At 37.5% G+C, this 23,105-nt stretch overlaps 1 protein-coding gene across 10 annotated transcripts in view; it reads left to right on the top strand.

Moving 5' to 3' along the window:
• LOC408271 (rap1 GTPase-activating protein 1) overlaps nucleotides 1-23,105 on the top strand; it is a 119,092-nt gene that overhangs the window by 44,630 nt on the left and 51,357 nt on the right. Inside the window, exon 1 of one of the 10 annotated variants that reach the window (XM_006569146.3) lies at nucleotides 563-2,954. The exons of the other annotated variants lie outside the window; for them this stretch is intronic. Within the exon in view, the coding sequence (XP_006569209.1) occupies nucleotides 2,836-2,954 (119 nt within the window). The 5' untranslated portion in view covers nucleotides 563-2,835. Of the gene's footprint in view, nucleotides 1-562; nucleotides 2,955-23,105 lie in introns of those variants that run through there. 10 annotated transcript variants of the gene reach the window in all.

Raw genomic sequence — 23,105 nt, 5'->3', positions numbered from 1 at the left:
TGCCACTAGGATCGGGGCCTTACGAGCGCGTGACGCATGCCTTCTTGTTTCATACTCGCTCCGTCGGGCTCCGCGTACGCACGTGCGTTCCTCGCCGAGGCCCATTCAAGTGTACGTGCGGGAATCCTTGCTTCGAGTGTGCGTGTCCGTGCGTTCGAGAATTCGCGCCCTTTCATATCATCGAGGCTCGATTTTTCACCGATTCCCTCGAACCCGCCCTCTCTTGTGCATTCTTTCCTCAACTATAATCGAAAATTACAGTGAACGAATCGGTCAGACACAAGTGTGAAGGACGTATATACGACGTAGTGCTCGAGTGTGAAGACTTTGTATCGTTCGTGGAATTCGAAGTTCGTAGAAGACATTGAACGATAAGCGCGAATATTTTTTTTTTTCCCCCCCGCGTTGCTACTCTGTTCGATCTTTGTTGACTTTCGTTACAGAGCATGTGTACTTTCAAGTCTTGTTTACGAACTTTTATTTTGCGATAAAATATGCTCGACTATTCCGCCGTTTGTTGTCGTGGTACGCTTCGCTTTCCGTTTACAAGAGCGAATTACGAACGAAGACCGATACGCGAATACGTATATATATCTCGTACATACCACACGTGAGAAGATGTTCGATTATATAGCGACGCATAATCTTCGTCAAATTGAGTGATTTGAAAATTGAAATTGTTAATTCGAACGAATAGAGTGGATAATTACGAAGCGAGCAATACTCGAGAGTTTCCTTGGACTGTTTTACAGCGGCACGTGACGTCACACAGAGAACGCTCTCGTTCGATATTCACGCAATATTTACACTCGTATCGGCAGCGCGGGTGCGGAACATCGCGATATCTATCAACGTCTTAAACTTTTTTTCGCGTCCGCCTCGAGATCTCTTGTTGACTTTTGCCATTGGATTCTCACAGAGGACTCTCACAGCTCCCCCTCTTCTCACTCTAGCCACACTCTACACCAGTACGATCGTCTGACGATCGGTACACGTCCATACGAAGCGACGCAAGCATCGAGTTTGCCTCGTCGTTTCTGTTTTCTGCTCGTTCACGTGTTTTTTCCATTATTCATTACACCAATTTTATTCGACACACCGTATTCGTTGTTTCTTCCGATAAACGTAATCGAAATTTTCAGTGGGAATTTCCAAGTGCATTATTCCGAGTGTAATTTCTCGACGAAAAATTTTGAGACGTTTTCGCGAATTAGGTTATATTTTAATATTTCGTATCGCGTCAAATTGTGTCCACTGTGTTTCACGTCGTTATATTATACATGTATTTTATATACGTATAAAAAGGTTAACCGTTCAAACGTTGTTGAAATATTTCCTGTCAATGATTTACGTGGTATCTGATGCATCGTAAATGTATCGATGTATTTAGTGCGGTATATTGTTTCAAATAAAAAGTGTTCTCGTTCGAAAGTGATTGAATCGAAACTTTCCGGTTTAAAAGACACAAAGTGTTTTATTTAATCAAATTCACAATTGCAAGATCGACTAGTAACGCCATGTTCGTTCGCGAACGTAGAGAAGTTGCACTTCGAGAGTGATTCGATTTCTCGAGAGAGTTTGGCCTGAAGATAGCGACACCATTTTCAAGCGGAACGAAGATCGATTACGAAGCGGAGATCGATCAAAATCGAATTAGCAATCTCGAATTTCATCCGAATCGGAACTCGTGTAGAACATGTTGAATCACGATAAACGCGAGAACGTGTCGCGTGTCATTGTCATTTTCGTTTCATCTCGTTTCGTTCGGAAATAAGAGAGCCGCGCATCGTGGATTGTCCTTAATCGCGTATACGGGACCCGTCGAGCGATAAAGCGGTGTGTGCGGTTCTTTGTGTCTGTGACGAGGTGATGAATTGCTCGTGCTCTCGCGTATCGTTGCAATCGTTTATTTCTCGCAACTCGAAAAGAACGACGACCCGTGGCGAGAGACTATCGTTATCGTTTTCGCGGTGAATATTCGTGGAGCTTTCTAAAAGTCTTCGAACGCGACTCTCGATTTTCGCAACATCGAGCGAAATAAGGTTAGAAGAGGAAGAAAGAAAATTCGATCCGAGAATATATAGCGTTTTATGGTGACGTGATCAAGGAAAATATACGAAGATACGATTCCACGAAGTGTGAATCGAAACGCGTCGTCGTCAAAGCTGCTTTTGATCTCGAAGAGAAGAACTTCTTGCCACCGCATTTACCCTTATCTAACTCTGCCTCGATCGTGGAGCAAAGAGGGCCACTTATAAAGCCCGCGCTTTTTTCCACCCGCCATCTAACCTAGCAGATAGGTTTCTCGCGGTGCATTAATCGATCTAAAAAATCGATTCTCGCCACGATTGCGGGAAGAGTGGGCTTCTCGGCCGAAGGCTACGTTCTCTTATCGTAATAATTGTTTAGAAGAACGAGCGAGAAAGAAACAGCGAAGAATCGCGAAAGAGTGAGGAAAAGGAAAAAGAGGTGGTGGCGCACGTATCGAGGAGAATCGTGGGTGGAGAGTGGAGCTCTCTCTCTCTCTCTCTCTCCTCTGGATAAGGCTGTAGCGTGGAGGAAGGAAGAATTATTGGCGATAAATAATATTATCGGTAACTTGGAAAAATAATCATCGACGAAATAATTACCCGGTGCGTAGAAAACGATTAATCGTCCTTTCGATTATTGGCGGCGAGTAGAGGAAATTTTTAAAAGCAACGAGCGAAAGCACGGAGCGCGTAGGAGTGGTGGTGGTGGTGCGTAGCTGCTCGTGGTATCGTGGGCGGTGTGTTCAATGATCATAGGCGTTGTTGTCGGTTTTGTCGTCGATCGACGTGCGCCGAATTCGCCTGGATGCCAGTTTTGGAGGGCGGTGTAGCCAAGAAGCGAAGTGTCGACAGGGCAGCTCGCAAAATGCGGATGAGACTCTGCACCGGTTCCAAGGAGTCGTACACGCTTCTCTCCAAGAAACGGTAATTTTGTCACCTTTTCTTTCACGTTTAATAACACATATTATCGAATTTTATAATTTTATTCACTACATCGAAAAATCACACGTAATTTGAAACGTGATTGCGTCTAATTCAAATTTAACTTAAAGGAAAACTTAAGAAAGAGGTTAGAAAATAATTTCCAAAGAATGTTGATTTTTTTATAAAGGTTTAGTATAAATTTATTTAGTTGAATTAATTATTCTGAAATAATTATAAATTTTATAGTCGAAAGTAATGTAAACGAAAATTTAAATGTAAAAAAGTAGAAATTATTTTTGTATCAGGGTTGATTAAAATTTATTCAATAATTTTAAAATCTCGAAAATAAGGGAGTTAAATTTATATAATTTTTTTTGTAGCAATAAAATTATTAATATAAATTTAGAAATTAAATCGCGATCAGATTGAAAGAAAAAAATTGTATTTCAGAAATGTTGTGTCTTCGGGATAAGATTTCAGTTTGGTTATCCCGCGAATTAGGGTGGCGTGTAAGTATTATTCTTCCCCTACGGTGCACGTCGTTAAGAGTTTAGAGCATGCCCTCCCGTTACATCCTGGACGGGAGCGTACCGTGAAGTTTGCATGAAGCAACGTAACGAGCCGTAATCTCGCGGTAATTTACGAAATGACAGTCCATAAATATTTCGTTGGTAAATTGTGATTACGGGTTTGATCGGCCCGACGTTTTTTTGTCTTGACGCTCCTCGCCCCCTTTTCTTAACTGTAATCACTGTTCACCGCGTTTTATGTTGGCCCCACTGCTACGTACACTACCATTCACAAGTATCGAAGCGACACCTTTGGTCGATTCGCGCAACTATATAATAACGATATTCGATATTCTTATTCGACAAAATGTCAAAAATTGATTAATTAAAACCGCTTCATTATCTATCTTTTCACGGGATTAATAATGATCGTTATCCAGATTAATATTCCGTTCGGATAATAATATCGAAAGTATGAAATCACGTTTTTTCGTCTTGACGCTCTTCACTCCCTTTTCTGTTCACCGCGTTTTATGTTGGCCCTACTGCTATCGATCGGGGCGACACCTTCGGTCGACTCGCGCAACTATATAATAACGATATTCGATATTCTTATCCGACAAAATGTCAAAAATTGATTAATTAAAACCGCTTCATTATCTTTTCACGGGATTAATAATGATCGTTATCCAGATTAATATTCGAATAATAATATCGAGAGTACGCTTTTGTCGTCTTTAGAAAGTGAACACCTGTCTGGACCTGGCTTCAGTGTATACAGTGTTGCGCGGTACAGTGTTATACAGTACGTGATTCGCTGTTGAATTCCGGGGGAAGGATTCCCGACTCGGCGGCGTTTCAGAAAATCGGAATGCACGGTGTAACGCGATACACGCGGATGCACCGACGTGTTCCCAAACGGAAACGTGTTTGTTTTTCGATGCGCCGCCGAGCGGACACGAGCGATTTTTTTTTACGGCGATGCATTACGTTATTGTGCGCCGCGATTGTTCCTCGAATACTTGGCAAACAGGCTGTACCCCCCCTCGTTTCGAATACGAGGCATCTCGACGACGATAAAAAAAAAATCGAGCCTCGTCGTGATATAAATCGAGGAGAAAACGGTAGTGTCCCCCCCCCCTCCTCCCCCCTCTCCGCCGTTGAAAAGGATAATCAGATTTATCGGTAGAATAATTTTACCGACCGAGTAAAACGTGTGATTAAAATATTTTTATACGTACACGTCAATTTGAATCCGTACAGATATAATTATTTTTCTTTTTTTAATTATTAAAAACATGAGCCGATTCTTTCTTCCATAAAGTAATATTTATGGATGTGTCGAGCATCGACGGGAGAGAATAAGAAATCGAACATGTTAAGAAGCTTGTATAATAAATTCGTGTATTCTAGATAGCTCTTGCAGGCCTATTTGAATATCAGCAGATGCATATCCGAGCGTCTAATTTTCGTATTATCCGGGTATAAAAGGGGATTCGTTGGCAAGCTCGAGAAGCCTGAACCCTGAAAATACGATTTCTCGTGCAATTCATTTAAATGGAAATTAGGTATACATCAGAGTTGTTGCGCGGCGTTTTAAATATCAATTCGTCCTCGTGTAATGGATACAACTATAATTACGCTTATTGAGATAATTAAAGGATCCTTCTCGGTAAGAATTCTTGGAAATAAATTGAACGTCAAGAATGATAAAATTCGCCTTATTAATATCTGCATTGATAATAAATCTCGAGTAGCTATCGTCCAACGATTTTTCTTTCTTTCTTTTTTTTTTTTATTCGATCTTTTTCCGCGAATTTCGTTAATTCTTCGATTTAAAATTCATAGGTTCGTTCGAAACTCGCGCGATTTTGGTATTTCCGTTTTATTTATTTTCGTTGGAGGGTGGGATGTAATAAGAATCGATCAAGGGAAAGATATTGGCAATACGATTAACAGGGAATATTATTTATCGTTAATTTCTCGTCTTTAAGGATGTCGGGTATTTTTATCGGGTATCCATCACGGATGGAACGGCTCGAGTCAAATGCAGCGCTCTATATTTCATCGTGCACGCGCGCGGGCACCGGAACTAAAAAAAGAAGACACGGAGGGATAGCACTAATATAACTCCAGACATATCCGCTCCCGCCAGATTAATTCACCGTTAGTCTCTGGTTTCGCGATGTAACGTGTCTCCCCTAAACGCGAAAACACTATCCGCTAGAATTCGCGCCTCGAAATCCTTTAAAATATTATTACTTTCTCGTTGAAAAGGATTTTTCTCCCGACGATGTAAATTATTCCCTTCGATTCCTCTTAAACTTAAATTTATATATATGTAAAAGTTTCGTCTTTTATCCATATATATATATTTATTATAATTTTTTCGAATTTTCGTCATGGTTCATCGTATGTTGAAACAGTCAAACGTTTTTTGTCATTTTTCTTCGATCGCTTCGCGCATGCTCCATCCGAAATGTGTGGATAGATGGCGCTCGAGTAGTTTCAGTCCTCGATTTTCGACGGTTGCGGTTATTAAGATAAAAACCAGAGAGCTAGTCGATATAACCTAAATTTAGTCGCGAATTTTTTCTACGGTTAGATCACTCGTCACGTAAAAACTCTTTTGTGTCTAGATAGTTCGTTTATTTCTGTACGTAAGTGTGTAGTGTTTTATTTATTTTTGATATCGCGTCTCCCCTAAACGCGAAAACACTTTCCGTTAGAATTCGCGCTTCGAAATCCTTTAAAATATTATTACAGAATTTTTCGTTGAATTGAATGATTTTTCTCCCGACGATGTAAATTATTCTCTTCGATTCTTCTTAAAGTTAAGTTTATATATATGTAAAAGTTTCGTCTTTTATTCATATATATATTTATTATAATTTTTTCGAACTTTCGTCATGGTTTATATCGTTCGTCGTACGTTGAAACGTTTTTTGCTATTTTTCTTCGGTTGCTTCGCGCATGCTCTATCCGAAATATGTGGATAGATGGCGCTCGAGTAGTTTCAGTCCTCGATTTTCGACGGTTGACAGTTGTTAAGATAAAAACCAGAGAGCTAGTCGATATAACCTAAATTTAGTCGCGAATTTTTTCTACGGTTAGATCACTCGTCACGCAAAAACTCTCTTGTGTCTAGATAGTTCGTTTATTTCTGTACGTAAGTGTGTAGTGTTTTATTTATTTTCGATATCGCGTCTCCCCTAAACGCGAAAACACTCTCCGCTAGAATTCGTGTCTCGAAATCCTTTAAAATATTATTACAGAATTTTTCGTTGAAAAGGATTTTTTTCCCGACGATGTAAATTATTCCCTTCGATTCCTCTTAAACTTAAGTTTAAATATATATAAAAGTTTCGTCTTTTATCCATATATATATTTATTATAATTTTTTCGAACTTTCGTCATGGTTTATATCGTTCGTCGTACGTTGAAACGTTTTTTGCTATTTTTCTTCGGTTGCTTCGCGCATGCTCCATCCGAAATGTGTGAATAGATGGCGCTCGAATAGTTTCAGTCCTCGATTTTCGACGGTTGCGGTTATTAAGATAAAAACCAGGGAGCTAGTCGATATAACCTAAATTTAGTCGCGAATTTTTTCTACGGTTAGATCATTCGTCACGCAAAAACTCTCTTGTGTCTAGATAGTTCGTTTATTTCTGTACGTAAGTGTGTAGTGTTTTATTTATTTTCGATATCGCGTCTTCCTTAAACGCGAAAATACTTTCCGCTAGAATTCGTGCCTCGAAATCCTTTAAAATATTATTACAGAATTTTTCGTTGAAAAGGATTTTTCTCCGGACGATGTAAATTATTCCCTTCGATTCCTCTTAAACTTAAGTTTATATATATGTAAAAGTTTCGTCTTTTATCTATATATATATTTATTATAATTTTTTCGAACTTTCGTCGTGGTTCATCGTACGTTGAAACAGTCAAACGCTTTTTGTCATTTTTCTTCGGTCGCTTCGCGCATGCTCCATCCGAAATGTGTGGATAGATGGCGCTCGAGTAGTTTCAGTCCTCGATTTTCGATGGTTGACAGTTGTTAAGATAAAAACCAGGGAGCTAGTCGATATAACCTAAATTTAGTCGCGAATTTTTTCTACGGTTAGATCACTCGTCACGCAAAAACTCTCTTGTGTCTAGATAGTTCGTTTATTTCTGTACGTAAGTGTGTAGTGTTTTATTTATTTTCGATATCGCGTCTCCCCTAAACGCGAAAACACTCTCCGCTAGAATTCGCGCCTCGAAATCCTTTAAAATATTATTGCAGAATTTTTCGTTGAATTGAATGATTTTTCTCCCGACGATATCAATTATTCCCTTCGATTCTTCTTAAACTTAAGTTATGTAAAAGTTTCGTCTTTTATCCATATATATATATTTATTATAATTTTTTCGAACTTTTGTCATGATTTATATGATTCGTCGTACGTTGAAACAGTCAAACGTTTTTTTGCTATTTTTCTTCGGTCGCTTCGCGCATGCTCCATCCGAAATGTATGGATAGATGGCGCTCGAGTAGTTTCAGTCCTCGATTTTCTACGGTTGACAGTTGTTAAGATAAAAAGCAGGGAGCTAGTCGATATAACCTAAATTTAGTCGCGAATTTTTTCTACGGTTAGATCACTCGTCAACGCAAAAACTCTCTTGTGTCTAGATAGTTCGTTTATTTCTGTACGTAAGTGTGTAGTGTTTTATTTATTTTCGATATCGCGTTTCCCCTAAACGCACTTTCCGCTAGAATTCACGCCTCGAAATCTTTTAAAATATTATTATAGAATTTTTCGTTGAAAAGGATTTTTCTCCCGACGATATCAATTATTCCCTTCGATCCCTCTTAAACTTAAGTTATGTTTCGTCTTTTATCCATATATATATATTTATTATAATTTTTTCGAACTTTCGTCATGGTTTATATCGTTCATCGTACGTTGAAACGTTTTTTTGCTATTTTTCTTCGGTCGCTGCGCGCATGCTCCATCCGAAATGTGTGGATAGATGGTGCTCGAGTAGTTTCAGTCCTCGATTTTCGATGGTTGACAGTTGTTAAGATAAAAACCAGGGAGCTAGTCGATATAACCTAAATTTAGTCGCGAATTTTTTCTACGGTTAGATCACTCGTTACGCAAAAACTCTCTTGTGTCTAGATAGTTCGTTTATTTCTGTACTTAAGTGTTTTATTTATTTTCGATATCGAATTCTCTCTGCGAATGCCTGTAAATCAATTTAACGAGAGCACGGATGGACAGCGCGTTCAAATTTCTCGAGAGAAGAGAGAATCTACAAGTATCGTTCGAGGACCGATACAAGAGAGATCTTTCGAACACGGATAACTCGCGATTAAGTTTAAAAAAGAAAAATAAACGTATGAAATATCGCGATGACAATCGTGTGGTAAAATTATGGTAATTCGAGGGCCAAGATATCCGACCGTGCCATAAATATTCATTCAGAAGAAGGGGGGTACTTAAACTATTTACATAGACGTGGATACGAGCGGATTGAGAATTCGAAATGGACCTCGGTGAAAATTTTTCGTATCCGATTACGACTGAATACGATAAACGTCTTGATGACTCTTACAAGAGGGGGGAGGGAGGGGGGATTCCTTTCACTCGAGACACGGTATAAAAATATTACCACGATTCTCGCGAATGAATCGGTTGCGTCGAAAATTCTCCTGTTATTTATTATTTCGTATTAATCTTTCGAATATCGATGATTTCCACTATGATTTTGCGTTTTCTCCCCTTATTCGAAGAATCTCTCTTTCTCTCTCGATCTCTTCGAATTCGTAAATTAACCGTCACGTGGCACAATGATGACTACATTGGACGGAAAGCGTTTAGGGCCCCCCTGGAATTATCGACATTAATACCGATTTAGTTGAAAGGAGACGAGAAGGGGGGAGGTGGGTAGGCGCAGGTATAGAAAGGCGAGTGCTCACCCCTTCATACGTGTTGGCTCGTGTAACGCGTGTCTACTCATTGAAAAGTCTGTGTTAATCCGGTCAGCGTTAAGTCGACGGTGAACCAATAAATCCTCGGCCCTTTGATTTCATAGGGAATGCACGAATGCCGCGGCAACACGAGTGCCCTTTCAAGTTCTATTTAACACGAGAGACGTGGCGTGTACATTGCGGATACTGTTACAAACGTATTGCCAACGGATCTATTATAGTCGCGTACAACCGTGTCAAATCAACCGACGTTCTTGGAGCGGGGCCTCGATGACGTCCATCCATTATCGCCGAATTCCTTTATTAAATTTTGCCATTAAATTTGAGAAAATGTGATATGTTCAGAATTCAATGGAGGATGGCGGATTGAATTTAAACTCTTTGAAAAAATTAAATATCGAGATATCGAGGTTGCTTTTTTTGTTTGTTGGTAAATGTCGAAGGTAAATACGGCGTCGAAAAGTTTCGTACATTCGGGTCAATTTTAACGTTGCTTATCATCGGAAAAGTTTTAATCTCGTTAAAAGCGACATTCATCCCTCTTCTCCAAATCCATAAATACCATATGTGTATATACTTTGTAAACGCGTTCTTTTTTTCTCAACACAGTCACAGATAGAATTTTTAATCGAAAATTTTAAAAAACTGTGAAAAACCTTGATTCCTCCATTCAGGATTTACAGCACGACAAACTCAAAGTCAAAAAAAAAAAACCTTCGAAGTATCGTAATATATTATTATCACAGTGAAAGTTTCATTTCGAATCGTGAAAAAAAAATAATCTCGAATATTCGAGTTCGACGACAATGGATGATTTTTTCTCGAGAGAGAGAGAGAGAGAGAGAGAGAGAGAGAGAGAGAGAGAGAGAGAGAGAGAGAGAGAGAGAGAGAGAGAGAGAGAGAGAGAGAGAGAGAGAGAGAGAGAGAGAGAGAGAGAGAGAGAGAGGAGAGAGAGAGAGAGAGAGAGAGAGAGAGAGAGTATCGGCGAGCCGCGCATTATAAATTAACATGTAACGTCGGGATAGAGAACAAGTGAGCGAGTATGTTGGCGATATCTTGACCGGATTCTCTCCACGGATTACTTCCCTTTTCTTCTTCTGGCCACACAGCTGTCAGAGTTCTCTGCCTGTCCTTCCTCTCCCCCCACTCCGCGCCCTTCCCCACGATGAATCGAACCTCTGTGGCGAATCGCGTTACACGGCATTCGGCGAATTTTCGATCGGTCGGTAATGCGAAGGAACATAGCGATGCGCGCGCCGATGTTTCAAACTTCACTTCGCTCGGCCACTTTGGAAGCGTCTCGCGGGCGACAGTTTCTCTGCTCGTATTTCTCTCGATGGAACGAAATTATACGAATTGCCGAAAGGGCAGGAATTTTATATTCTACCTCGCGAGAGAAGATCGATGCTTGAATGCGATTTAAAAAGTTGACGGATACGAAACGAAGCGATTGGTTAAAGTAAAAGATTGGTAGGAAAGGAATATTTACAATCGGTCTCGTTCTTTCTCGTGTAACATTTTGCTCTGGATACTGTCTGGAAGAGAGGATGGTCTAGCGACGTGTATCGTTGGAAATCTTTGAAGGGAATCGGCGCACGGTCTCCGAGGATGAAACGATATAATTGAATTCTTTGTCCATTACGTTTCTTCGTTCGAAGGTATTCGCTACCGTGCGGAATGATTTATTGCCCGGATCGACATTCCGCGGATCGCGCATCGATCCCCCTCCGCCCCCTCGTCGAAATGAAATTTTTCCTCGTAGGATTATAATCCATTCTCGAAGCTGAGGCAGCGAGAAAATGGAATCGCGTTTTCTCGTAAATTTCTTATTTCTCGAATATATATATATATAACCCGGGTCGGTGACCATTCGGTGGCCAATTTTTTTTTACTCTCGAATATTCAGTAACCAAAAAAAAAAAATAAAAATCGGGATTTATCCCTCTTCCCTCGACTTTTATTATTTCGTATCACGTATAAGGAAGACATCGTACTCCGTATAATAAATATATTCAAGCTTGGAAATTTCTTATGAAAAGTGCGATGTCACAGTGCCGGGTGGAGGGGGAAGGGGATCCGATTTTTGCATAAAAAAACCGGAAGACGACGTTGGCCTATTTTGCATTCATTAATTCGAGGCAGGCGCCTAACTTCTTAACCGCGTCATCGCGATGATGTATCCGTATCGTTGCGGGGAATAAGTATGGGGATAGAAACGGTCCATTGTGCAACGGACGATGATTCCTCCGACGATTCCAAGAATTCGCAATTCGCCAAGTTATTTCTCAATTTCTAATTGTTACTCGGATTACGGGAAAACCGATTACGGTACATATATATATATACACACATTTCTTTGACTCGATTCGAAAAGAGTTAATCTCCTGGATCGGATTACAGAGAGGTTTACATAGCCCGGTCTGGCTTCGATAGTTTCGTTAATTGTAACATTTATCTTATTTTTTTTTTTTCACGCGTTTCCGCGTTTCAAACGCGTTTTACGAATCGTTGCGATAAATAATAAAAGAGAGCTTGAATTTTTGAATCACCTTCTCCGATTCGAGGATTATAAAAGGAAAAGAAATTTTTCATCGTGCGTGTCCGTGTTTAATATCTCATGTTAAATAATGCGTTTCACGGTCGGGAACGGAAATTATCGGAGGATTAATCTTTTGAGATATAAAAAGAATTTTTATAATTGAAAAAAAAAATAAATAAATAATCACGATTGTTATTCGCTTCTGTTGAAATAAAAGTTTTTCGCGAAAGGGATAGGAATATTTTTGTAATCGAGCTGTGGAGATTATTTCGCCCTTCCTTTCTTCGTCGCATCTCTAGAAATGCATCGCGTTGATTGTTTCTATTAAACGCAATCAGTACCATTCACTTTATTGCCGCTGTGTATAAAGTTATTTAATGGGGGAGGGGGGGGGAGGGGTATTAACGGCGAGGGTAGCCTCGATAGAAGCTATTACGCTTTATTTCACCGTTGCATCTCATCGGCCATTTTTATGCACGCGCACGAAGTTATTCGAAACGGCTCGCCTCCTCCAGCCAATCTCTCCAAACTATTTGTGCTCCGCGAGGGACGCAAGCGATCGAGAAATGCTCGGTGGAGAAATTTTTTTGAAACTGTTGCAACGTCGTGAAAACAGAGAACGATTTCTCGCTTTATCGCGCACGTTTCAATTACGAATTTCTCGAAATTAATATACTCGCGATCGAAATATTCGTAAAGTGATTCGAGTTTTTATGGCATACGTTTCAATTACAAATTTTTCGAAGTTGAACGAGATCGAAATACTCGGTGAGATATTTTTAAAAATTTCGTAAAAAGACAATGATTTCTCATTCGAGTTCTTTTTATCGTTTTAATTATAAATTTTTCGAAATGGAAAATTTTTTTAAATTATTACAATTTCATAAAAAAATGATTTCTCGCATTATCTTTATCACACACGTTTTAATTACGAATTTTTCGAAATTTTTCGACACGCGATCGAAATATAATTGAGATATTTTTAAAAATTTCGTAAAAAGACAATGATTTCTCATTCGAGTTCTTTTTATCACACACGTTTTAATTACGAATTTTTCGAAATGCGATCGAAATATTCGACGAGATATTTTTAAAAATTTCGTGAAAAGACAATGATTTCTCATTCGAGTTCTTTTATATGTTTTAATTACAAATTTCTCGAAATTAAACGCGATCGAAAACTTTCGTAAAAAGATGATGATTCGAGTTCTTTTTATGACACACGTTTTAATTATAAATTTTTCGAAATGCGATCGAAATATTCGATGAGATATTTTTAAAAATTTCGTAAAAAGATAATGATTTCTCATTCGAGTTCTTTTTATCACATACGTTTTAATTATAAATTTCTCGAAATGGAAAATTTTTTTAAATTATTACAATTTCATAAAAAAATGATTTCTCGCATTATCTTTATCACATACGAATTTTTCGAAATTTTTCGAAACGCGATCGATATATTCGATGAGATATTTTTAAACATTTCGTAGAAAGACAGTGATTTCTCATTCGAATTTTTTTACATGTTTTAATTAAAAATTTCTCGAATTGGAAAATTTTTTTAAATTGTTACAACTTCATAAAAGAACAATGATTTTTTACATTATTTTATCACACAATTTTAATTACGTATTTTTCGAAATTGAACGCGATCGAAATACTCGATGAGATATTTTTAAAAATTTCGTAAAAATGATTTCTCATTCTTTTACACGTTTCAATTATAAATTTCTCGAAATTAAACGCGATCGAAATAAAAAGATTCGATTTTTTTTTAGCACACGTTTTAATTATAAATTTCTCGAAATGTCTGATCGAAATGCAAAATTATTAAAATTGTTACAATTTCATAAAAAGACAACGATTTTTTACATTATCTTATCACATATACGTTTTAATTACGAATTTTTCGAAATTGAACGCGATCGAAATATTCGTAAAAAGATGATTCGAGTTCTTTTTATGGCACACATTTTAATTATAAATTTTTCGAAATCGATCAAAATTTTTTAAATTGCGATTAAATTTTTAAAAAAATTACAATTTCAGAAAGGACAACGATTTTTTACATTATCTTTATCACACACGCGTTTTAATTACGAATTTTTCGAAATTTTTCGAAATGCGATCGAAATATTCAATGAGATATTTTTAAAAATTTCGTAGAAAGACAATGATTTCTCATTCGAGTTCTTTTTATCACACACGTTTTAATTATAAATTTCTGGAAATGGAAAATTTTTTTGAATTGTTACAATTTCATAAAGGACACTGATTTTTTACATTATTTTTATCACACACATTTTTTATTAAGGAATTTTTCGAAATTGAAGAAATTTTACGAGATCGAAATATTCGGTGAGATATTTTTAAAAATTTCGTAAAAAGACAATGATTTCGAGTTCTTTTACACATTTTAATTATAAATTTTTGGAAATGCGATCGAAATGAAAAATTTTTTTAAATTGTTACAACTTCATAAAAGGACGATTTTTAATTTTATTTTTATCACACACACGTTTTGATTACGAATTTTTCGAAATTAAACGCGATCGAAATACTCATAAAAAGACAATAATTCAAGTTTTATGGCACATGTTTTAATTATAAATTTTTGGAAATGCGATCGAAATGGAAAATTTTTTTAAATTGTTACAACTTCATAAAACAATTTTTTACATTATCTATATCACAGACACGTTTCAATTACAAATTTCTGAAAATTAAACGAGATGGAAAATTTGACTATTCTCGGTCGCGACGAGACGATTCACGTTTTCCCTGGTCGATCGGTCGAAATCGAGATGACCGGCGTCTGCGCGATCGACGCTTGATTCGAAAATCCGAGGGAGGATTAGCAGGGGTTTTAAGTCGGCGGCCTGGGGTGACGGAAGCCGTACGTATACCCATCCTTCCCCACCATTTTTCCGAAGCCGACCGCGCTCTCCCGCTCCGATCCATCATTCCACCGTTCTAACGTACGCGCCTCGCATCTAATCCCCTGCCATCCCACGCGCTCGAATTACGTCCACCTCGAATTATCATAGCTCGATGATGATATCGATCCGTCTATCCCCCCTTTGTCGCTTAGAATCCTCGATTCTTGAATTCTTGGAGAAGAAGGAGAAGGAGGATCGTTTCCTTCTACGTTTTTCTCTTTTACCCTGCGTCATCGTTGGTGAGACAGACCGGAAGGAGAGTGACACGATCCGACAGGAATGTGGAACGCGTTTGGAAATTGAAGGGAATTAACCCGGGTCAAAGATCGGCGAGAAAAGGAAGGTTTTTCAAAGTATTGCGTCACCACTTGCCGGATCAGATGGTTTTATTTTGCCATTGGAAGAGGCGAGCGAGGATTTAATTAACCATCTCCTTCTCCCTCTCTTTCTCGTCTATATAGTAGCTTGTTCGCATCGATGATGCTCGCAAAAAGGAAAAAAAAATTGGCTCGACGCCAATTTGAAATAAGAAACCTTTGAATTTATTATTTTATCGTTTCGAGATGGAATACGAAATTCTTTTAAATTGCTTTTTAAAAGAATTTTCCCTTCGATTTCGATGTCCGTATTCTTCATCGATTCGAACGATGTACATTCGCGTTGAAATTTCGGATGGAAGGTGTTTCGCAATCCGGCGGTTGGCTTCGCTTCTGGACAGGAAACGAGCAATTAAGCGGGCAGAGCGAGCTTATCTCGCAAAGCGAGGGACGGAGGAGGAAGGAGGGGGGAGGTCGTAAACTCGTCCACGAATCCGTCGTGGCACGAGACCGTGTTGCGGTGGTGCACGAGCGCGCGATCCGTGAAACGATCATGATTGGAAGACTCGTAAGAGCCTATCTCGCCGTCTCTCTATCCGCAATAAAATCGGTGATTTAGCTATGGCGAAGATCGAACGTGCGTATAAAATTGATTTACGCAAGAAAGGGATAAAAGATTTTCTCGTATCCTTGGCGATTTTTCGCCCCCCCCCCTCTGGAATCGTTTTTTCCCCTCCCTCCTTTCGCTATGTCTGTCTTCTTTGTCGCCCGCGAAGACGGCCGTCCATGATAAATCCGTCCAGCGCCGAATTTTATGCTGGCAACAAATTTCGCGCAACAGTGCGCTTGTATTTCACCGAGCGAACGTTCAACGTCGCACTTCGCCTCGTGAAACACAAGCCGCGCTAACGTTCGCGTCGTTAAGAAACCAGAATTTCTCGTACGACGGGCGATAGTCGTACAGGGGGCACCGGTCTGTTTCTAAGCAAACACATCGGGAACGATCGGGTTTTTGATACATACGATCCTTACGATGTCGGAGGCATACGACACTTGCCAGCTGTCCTCTAAACCATCTTTTCGAAACAACGCCGGTCACTGTGTTTACTCTCTGTCCTACGCTACGAAAGAAATGAAAAATGCATTCGGATATAAGATATGTATTCTCGCGGTGGAATTTTCAAACGTATATAAAAAATAATTGTTTCGATGCGAAATTCTAAATTCTTTTTATTCGCGTATATAAGCAGAGAACTAATCGATAACTGATTTCAATAGTTGGAGAAATATTGTAAGTTTATTTAGAAGCATTTAAGTTTCCATTTTATAACATCTTAAAAGATTTAATTTAATTTAATTTAAATAATTACAAATTATCGATAAGTTTTTTTTTGCAAATTAAAGTTAAATAATTACTTAGTACATCTTCTAATAGTCTTTTTTCATTTTATAATTTTCAGTTTTATCGTTTTTATCGTTACTTTTTTTTTAAATTGTCACTGTTCAACCCCATATCTATCGAATAATTTATAGAATAGAAATTTCTTTTTTTAATAAGCATTTTTTCCTTAACCAGTCCAATCTATCTACGTTTTTACATCAAATTTGAACCGCTTATATATTTCGCGTAGCTACCCAAATCACAAATATTCCTGTATTTGTTTATTTATATATTTTTTATGTATCATTTTCTTTTTTATCCTATATTTATTTTTTACAAAATAACAAATAACAATAAAAAAGCATTGAAAAGAAAAGAAAAGAAATTGAATCCCCATACATAGACTAAAAACCGGAAAAAAAATAATTTATTATCCAATTAACTGTTATTATTCGAACCAACTGTGCGTCTCGTAGATTCCGCGACGGTATTAATTTTTCACGAACTACGAAGATATTCGCGTTTTATTATTATCCCGTACAAATATACAATATAACTCTCGTAGACGAACGATCTAAAAAAAAGAAAGAAAGAAAGAAGTGCGAATCGTAATCCGACATCCCGTTTGCGGAACGTTTTATTAAATCAATCGGATTAGGGGAGGGGAGGGGGGGTGAGGAGTGGGGAGTCATGTTTGCACAAAACAGACGTTATCGAGCACGTAATCTCGGTGAATGGAGTCGTCGAGCGTAACCGCAATTCCGTCGTATGCGGAAGCGCGGCCGTATAATGCTCGGGGAGGGAGCGACATGCCTGCCTCCCCGCCGACAATGGCGGCGGATCCCGGGCAGGGTGCGCGGGACAGTGGGCACTTTGTGAGTCACGCGTCGCCGTCCACCCCTCGGACGGAGATCATCATCCGACGACCCCTGCGGCGTGCCTTCGATACTCTCCTCTCCGCCGTGTCCAATTTTTTCCTCTTTTCGCTCTCCGTGCCGAGTGACCGATTGTTATTCAAATATATCGCGATATATATATATATATATATATATATATATATGGGATGCTGGTACCTCGTGTATTTTCGTTTTCTTCTCTTCGCCGAGTTTCTTTTTTTTTTTTTTTTCGTCTCGTTTTAACGAATCAGAGTGAGAGATCTAGGAGAAGGAGAGAAAGATGCAACACTTATTTATTTATTATTATTTATTATTATTACTTATATTATTATTTATTACTATTATTATTTATTTATTATTATTATTATTTATATTATTTATTATTATTATTATTTATTTATTATTACTTATTATTACTTATATTATTATTTATTATTACTTATTATTATTATTATTTATTTATTTATTATTACTTATTATTATTTATATTATTATTTATTATTACTTATTACTATTATTATTTATTTATTATTATTTATTATTACTTATATTATTATTACTTATTATTACTTATATTATTATTACTTATTACTATTATTATTTATTTATTATTACTTATTATTACTTATATTATTATTATATTATTATTTATTATTATTTATATTATTATTTATTATTACTTATTATTACTTATATTATTATTACTTATTACTATTATTATTTATTTATCATTACTTATTAATTTTATTATCTTAATCTTTGGTTAATTTACAATGTGTAAACATATGTATTAAAAAAAATTTAAATATCCGTTTAATTAAAATTATTTCAATTACGGTCATATCATACGTTTTATTTTAATATTCGATCGCCATATGTCGTAATTTCGTTTTATCGCGCGTTACAACTAGGGTTAGTTTAAACAAGCTTTGGATCGAGGGTTTTATCTTTCAAAAAAAAAAAAAAAAAGAAAAAAGAAAAAAATTTTTTCTCCCACAAGGAAAATCGTGCGAAAAGGATTTACCGATTTATTTACGTTATTGCGTTTTCATACGTGAAATATGAGTTCCATTACGCAACGAACTAGGTAGAGACTGGTCACTGGGCCCATTGTACTCGTACGGCGTAATGACAATCGGCGATGTGCACAGCACAGTGGGCACTTTGTGACTCACTTTGCATCATCCGCTGCAACAATCCCCCAACAGCCATCATTATTGTCCGGCCGAGTTCAGTTTACGCGATTTATTTTTTTTCCTCCCCTCCCCTCCCCTCCCCCTTCGACGCTCGTAATCGATTTGCGGACGGGTCTATCGGAAATGAAATTACATACTTATGAAGTGACGCAAGGGGGAAACCTCGATATTTTTGCCAAGTTTTCCCCTCGAATTTTAAATCACGTCCAATTTGTTTATTTCTGCTCCAATTTCCAACGAAATTTCAGGATACTTTGAAGGGAAAACGATTCTCTGAACATGTTTCACGAATGTATAAAAAAAAAAAAGTATCTATTTTACATGTAAATGATTGTAATTAAAACGTAGAAAAATTTAAAAAAATAAGTTTTTTAGTTTCCGTTTATATATATATATATTCCACAAATTTTCTCGCAGGTTAATAAAAAATATTAATTTTATCCTCTTTTTAAAGTAAATAAATAATTGATCTTCTGGTGTAGGAATTTTTTTTAAGTAACGTTCGTAATACTCGTCAATATACTGATAATTTTCGCTACAAACTTTGTGTACGTACGTATGGAACGCGCATATTTATCGCGTTGAAACATACCGATTAAACGTCGGTTTAAATTTCTCTCACGCCAATAACGAAATCGCTCTAATGACGCTTCATTCCCAGTAACGCGACCGCGCTTTCTAATTGGGCTTATCCCGTGGACCGTGACGCGTTCCGATTAGAACCAACCGATGAAATTCGGCCGTTTCGCGGTCGTTTTCGTCCAGTCGGTATATACGAGCCCTGTTTTAATTTCGCGTTAGGCGTTCCTCTCTAAACATTTCCAGCCCGGTAATAATAACGTATTCGCGTAACCGTATAATTAAACTTTCACGGCATGGAATTAAATTCCGTAGGAAAAATGTTGATCGATACTACTGCATCGTGATTGACGTATAATAAAAATGTGAATAGTTTGAAATAAACGAACGTTGAAACGTTGAACGTTGTTTCGTTCTTTATCTAGGTTTGCTAGACTCGGAGAGGGGGAAAAAGAGACGTGTACTGCTCATTGGTGGAAAGAAGTCTCGCGAAGGAAACGTTTATTCTCACACGTATTCTTTTTTCTAGCGTGGTATTCGTCACGTACACTAATTCGACCGCAATAGAGAATAAAATGACGATCTATATCTAAATCGTAGAATTCGGTATATTCTAACCTAGCGATATGATATATAAATTTTTTATTTTTCATAATATAAACTAATTACTATTCGTTTAATTTATTTTATAATTACATTTAATTTACAAATACAATTTTAATTAATTAATTAATGGATAGTTTCGAAAATATTTCAGATTGTTCAAATTATATCTCTTCCACTATTATGTACCGCGTTGTGTCAAAATTGTCGACGAATAAAATTATCGTCGATAAGTTATCGTTCGATGTATATAATTTATTACAATTATTCAAAACTAACTTTATTTTTTTTCCAACGGATTAATATCCAACTTCGTCGTCAACAAAGCGTCTGAAGTGGCGGATAGGCGGTCCTTTTCAGGACTTCTTTTTCACCAGTGAACTAATGATACGTGCACGTAAGTACGTACTTATGTACGGGTTGCAATACAGATAGTCGTCTAGGCCCCGAGAGTAGAAGGAAAATTTCGAAGCGAAGTCGGTTCGAGAATTATTGCCGATATTAAATTGTATGGGTTGCATCGAAATAACAGGGTGGATAACGATAACTACTCTTTATCGTAACGAGGGGAGAGGGTTGGTGGGGCGAGGCAGCGGTGCGTTACCGATCGTTTCGACGATAATATCGAAAGCCACGCGAGGAATTAATCTTTCGATCGAGGAGGGATTCGGGGAGGGAGAAACGATGCATCGATGCATAACCAATGTTGAGGAGGGGCAGCTACCCCCTTTCATTCCAAATTAATACGTATCGCTACGTTTCACAAGTGACGAAATATCAGTGATGGGAAAAATTTAACAATCGAAGTCACGAATAAATTGCTTTAATCGAAATAATTTATAATAATAATATATATTAAATAAATATATATTAATATATAAATATATAATATAAATATATAATATAATTATAAATATATATTATAATAATAATAATAATTGGAAATAATTTATAAACCGAGATTATAAATTATTTTTGTAATAACTACGAATAAATTATTTATTTTTCGTTTCATTGTTATTCGAGATTTTTAACTAATTACCGAGGAATACGAATGATAAAAAAATAAAAATAAACTTTTGTCGAAATTTTCGTCGAAATTCCAAATTCTCGGTTTTACGTTAACTCGTTTTAATAATGGATCGCGGTTCCCGTCTAATTATCCTTATCGGGGTGACGCGGTGCAATAAACGGTGCGCGCGATTAAACGGGAGGGAAGGACGGTTCGATTCGAAACGGGTATTAGCATTCTAAATTTAGCTGTCGGCGGCCGGCAACGTTATCCAAACTGTCGCGTATTTATTAAACACCGTTTCGGATGGAACTGATATTACAATCTAACATATGGGCGTAACGAGGTGTGAATAACTTGGGATTACCCCGAGTATATAGTCGGATCCGTGAAAAATTCGATTTCGAATCAGCGTCTTTCATTTCTCTGTCGTTTCGCGATTTAAACAAAGTTTCGAACGAAAGAATGATATATAATGAATATAATAAATAAGAAATTTGGAAAATTTGCGTATCGTAACATTGGCCGTCGCTGCGAAGACGATTAAAACTCGTGGAGAAACACGGCGCGAGATACACGGGAGTATACACAATTTCATTTGCTCTCAAGGTTACACAGGACTCTGTTGGTCGAGGCTTTCAGGTAATTACCGACGGAACACGAGACACAACACGACGTTATACACACTCGCGCATGCGCGTATGCGTGGAATTCCTCCGCGGTTGATAATATATATATATATATATGTGTGTGTGTGCGCGTGTATATTCGTGGTTGAATCATGATGTCTCTCGGCATATGGACGTTCCGTTGGCCGATCGGTGTGGAATCGCGTGCCACGTCCTGCTCGGCCGAATGGAAACGAGCACGTGGCCATCCACTCCGCCTCGCGATTCTATCTCGATCCCGTCTCGATTCCACGCTCGAGATATAATACGTAATCCACACCGCGCACGCGCGTCATCTGCTTCGAAGAAACAAGGCTAATATAAGATTTCGATATACGCGTGTTTTCGCTCGCGCCATTTTCGCGCTGCGCGAAAAATCCGATGGAACGAGCTGTGCTCGTCTTCTCGATTTTAATTAGACTCGGTTTATTCTCCGCTGCGAGGATATTTTTTTTTTCTCTCTCTTTCTAAGGCTTGAATCAGGAGGGAAATCTTGGAAACGATTCGAATTCTTATTTTTTTCTTATTTGTGTCCCTTTTGTGTCGACGAGTTCGTTATCTCGTCGGGAGGAAAATGATCTTCTCCTTTTTCTCTCTCGAATAATCGAAATGATTTCATTTTACCCCCCGAGGGTAAGACTTTGAAAAAGGATATGCAAAGCGAGCAGAAATTTATGGATGGTATTTTAAAAAAAAATAATTGTAATGAATTATATTTAAAATATTTTATTTCAAGTATCAAATTTAAATTAATACATGTATAATTTAATGTAATTTAATCCAAACGGAAAAGTTGTGTTCTTCCATTTTTAGTATATTATATCATTGATGGAAAATTTAATAGTCAAAATTACTTGAATAAAGTTATTTCGATAAATTATCGTTCCAATAATAATAACAATCATAATAATAATTGTAATGTAAAAACGACCATTATTATACGAAAAGCGGAATCAACTATAATACAAATAAATTTTTTATTTTATAATTTTAATTTATCTTGTTCGAAATCTTTAATTTTTTTCTTTAATTAATGCTCAACTCTGTGATATCGAACGATATCGACGATAAATTCAAAATTACTTGGAAGAAAAATTCGGTCGATAAATTCGGTCGATAAATTCGGTCGATAAATTCGGTCGATAAATTCGGTCGATAAATTCGGTCGATTGAGAAGCCGCTATAGAAATTCCCCTTACGACCTCCTTTGCTCCATAAGCGTGTAGTTACGTTGGAACGGGGTCAAACGTACATCTCGTAAACGCGAAACGTTGAGAGAAGCCCCGTATCAGCCTCTCGAGCGGGCAATTTCGAGGGTGCCATCGAGAGGCGTGAATGCTCTCTTTGTCGGGATGCAAATGTCACGGACGGGAGAGAGAGAGAGAGAGAGAGAGAGGGAATTATGCTCGATGCACAATACTCGTAATAATGGTAATGAAGAAGAAAGAAATATGGGTTATGCAAATGCAAAAGGACGAGGCTCGAGAGAAGCGAGGCGATCGAGAGATAGATGCGATGGAAGGATGCGCGACGTGAAG

The sequence above is a fragment of the Apis mellifera genome, linkage group LG10 (genome assembly GCF_003254395.2).
Source record: "Apis mellifera strain DH4 linkage group LG10, Amel_HAv3.1, whole genome shotgun sequence".
In the NCBI taxonomy this organism is placed as follows: domain Eukaryota; kingdom Metazoa; phylum Arthropoda; class Insecta; order Hymenoptera; family Apidae; genus Apis; species Apis mellifera.
The sequence above is the reverse complement of the archived record's forward strand: the minus strand, read 5'-3'. Positions and strand labels throughout refer to the sequence as shown.